The sequence below is a fragment of the Nicotiana tabacum genome, chromosome 14, assembly GCF_000715075.1.
Source record: "Nicotiana tabacum cultivar K326 chromosome 14, ASM71507v2, whole genome shotgun sequence".
Taxonomy (NCBI): Eukaryota; Viridiplantae; Streptophyta; class Magnoliopsida; order Solanales; family Solanaceae; genus Nicotiana; species Nicotiana tabacum.
Window position 1 is genome coordinate 97391079 of NC_134093.1, and position 1798 is coordinate 97392876.

General features: G+C 37.1%; 1 protein-coding gene across 1 annotated transcript; it reads left to right on the plus strand.

Moving 5' to 3' along the window:
* The first annotated feature begins 298 nt into the window (after nt 1–298).
* LOC107784611 (uncharacterized) lies at nt 299–1030 on the plus strand. The gene has a single exon (XM_016605769.1). The coding sequence runs from the start codon at nt 299–301 to the stop codon at nt 1028–1030; it is 732 nt and encodes a 243-aa protein (XP_016461255.1).
* Nucleotides 1031–1798: the final 768 nt, after the last annotated feature.

Genomic DNA, 1798 nt, shown 5'->3' on the forward strand with positions numbered 1-1798 from the left:
AAACCAATTCTTTCGAAACGCTTCCATTACTGCAATAATCCTAAACCCTCAGTCCTTTTCCTCCTCTTTCAGTAATAAAACCAAGAGCGTCATAGCCCTAGTTCTGCTTTTTTGCATTAATTCCACCTCTCTCTCCCTTTCCCTATATTTTCTCTGCTCTTTCAATTTTCAAATTGTGAATGATATGCTTGGTATTTTCTCGCCATTTCAATTTTCTTAACCGTATTTTCTTTCGAATTTTCTCGGGAAAATTAGCATTTGAATTTCTGGTACTTCTAGAACCTTCATCGCTTCTCAAATGGATAATGCAGCGATTCTAAAACTCAGCAGTCTCAAATGCGTTGGGAAAGTTTTACGCATTGTTGAGTTGTGCTTTGTGCTTCTTCTGTTGTTATGGATCTCCACTCGCTTGCCTTTCGCGGTGAAAATCTCCGGTGAGTATTTCCGTCAACTCGTCGATGTAATACTTAGTCCTTGCTTCATCTTCATCCTATGCAACTTCATCGTCCTCACTCTCCTATTGAAGTCCGGCGGCCGCCTCTCCGGCGACTACTCTTCCACATTCCGCAATGTCGATGAAACTGAACTCTACGACTCGTTTCTAGAAAATACCGAGTTTTCGTCTAATTTCTCGTCCGAAAAGGAAGATCTAGAGATTGTGTACGAAGATAAACAGATGATATTTGAAAAGAGCTCAGTGAAAAATGAGGAGTCACGTGGTTCCGACGAAGAAGCGGAAACGATTAAAATTAATGCAATGGAATCAAAAGGTCCGATGAGGAGAACGCAGTCGGAGAATCTGGATAGGAAAAGTGTAGAGGAAATTTGCGTAAAGTTTCAGAGATCGGAGACAGAGAAGCGCCTGAAAGTTGAAAATTCCGGCGAGGTATCGCCGTCAACGGAGACGGCGTATGGAGTTGACGAATTAAGTAATGAGGAGTTTCAGAAGGCTATAGAAAAGTTTATTGCTAAGCAAGTCAAGTTTCATCAACAAGAGAAGTTGGCTATTGTCCTTCATAGCCAAGCCTAGCTAACTTCTAAATTCAAAAAAAAAAAAAAAGGAATACTGAAAATAAGTGCGAATTATTAGTTTTATTCATAAATAATAGGAGCCGTAGATTTGGTATTGAAGCAGGGGTACTAATCGATCTGAGCCGTTGATAATTGCAGAGAAGATGAAGTTTCCAATTTATTACAAGCATGCATGCAGTGATCGCTGTTTTTAGGATACTGAGCTGATTTTTAGCTTCAGAGAGATTAGAAAGTGTTAATTTTTTCGTTTTCTAGGTTAATATTGAAACGGAGAGATGGAAAATAGGGAATGTATTCTCAATTTCCCACTAGATATTGTCTGCTAATTTCAAGGCATCTTACTATCCTATATTGTCAAAAATTTCGTTTCTTTGTTTTGGATAAAGTATAACACTAAGTACGAGACATCTTGTATTCATGCGAGGTTCAGAAAAAAGTCGTAACTCAAAAAATTTCTTACTCTAATGAAACATTAGTGACTAATTCTACGGCTCAAACCCGTAATATATAGGTCATATGAATACAACCTTACCATTATTCCAAAGTTCCCCTTATGTAGCACTAACATATACCAGGTCAAATATGATCTCTATGGAAAAAGTCCCTTTAATCCAAACTAAGTAGGCGTTTGGACATAAGAATTGTATAATTCGAAAAAATAGTGAAAAATTTTCAAGTGAAAATGATATTTGAAATTTAGAGTTGTGTTTGGACATAAATTTTAGTTTGGGTTATTTTTGAAGTTTTGTGATTGATTTGAGTGAAA

Bases quoted from the DNA above. Each gene is read 5' to 3' on its own strand.
- LOC107784611 (XM_016605769.1), top strand. From the start codon at position 299: ATGGATAATGCAGCGATTCTAAAACTCAGCAGTCTCAAATGCGTTGGG.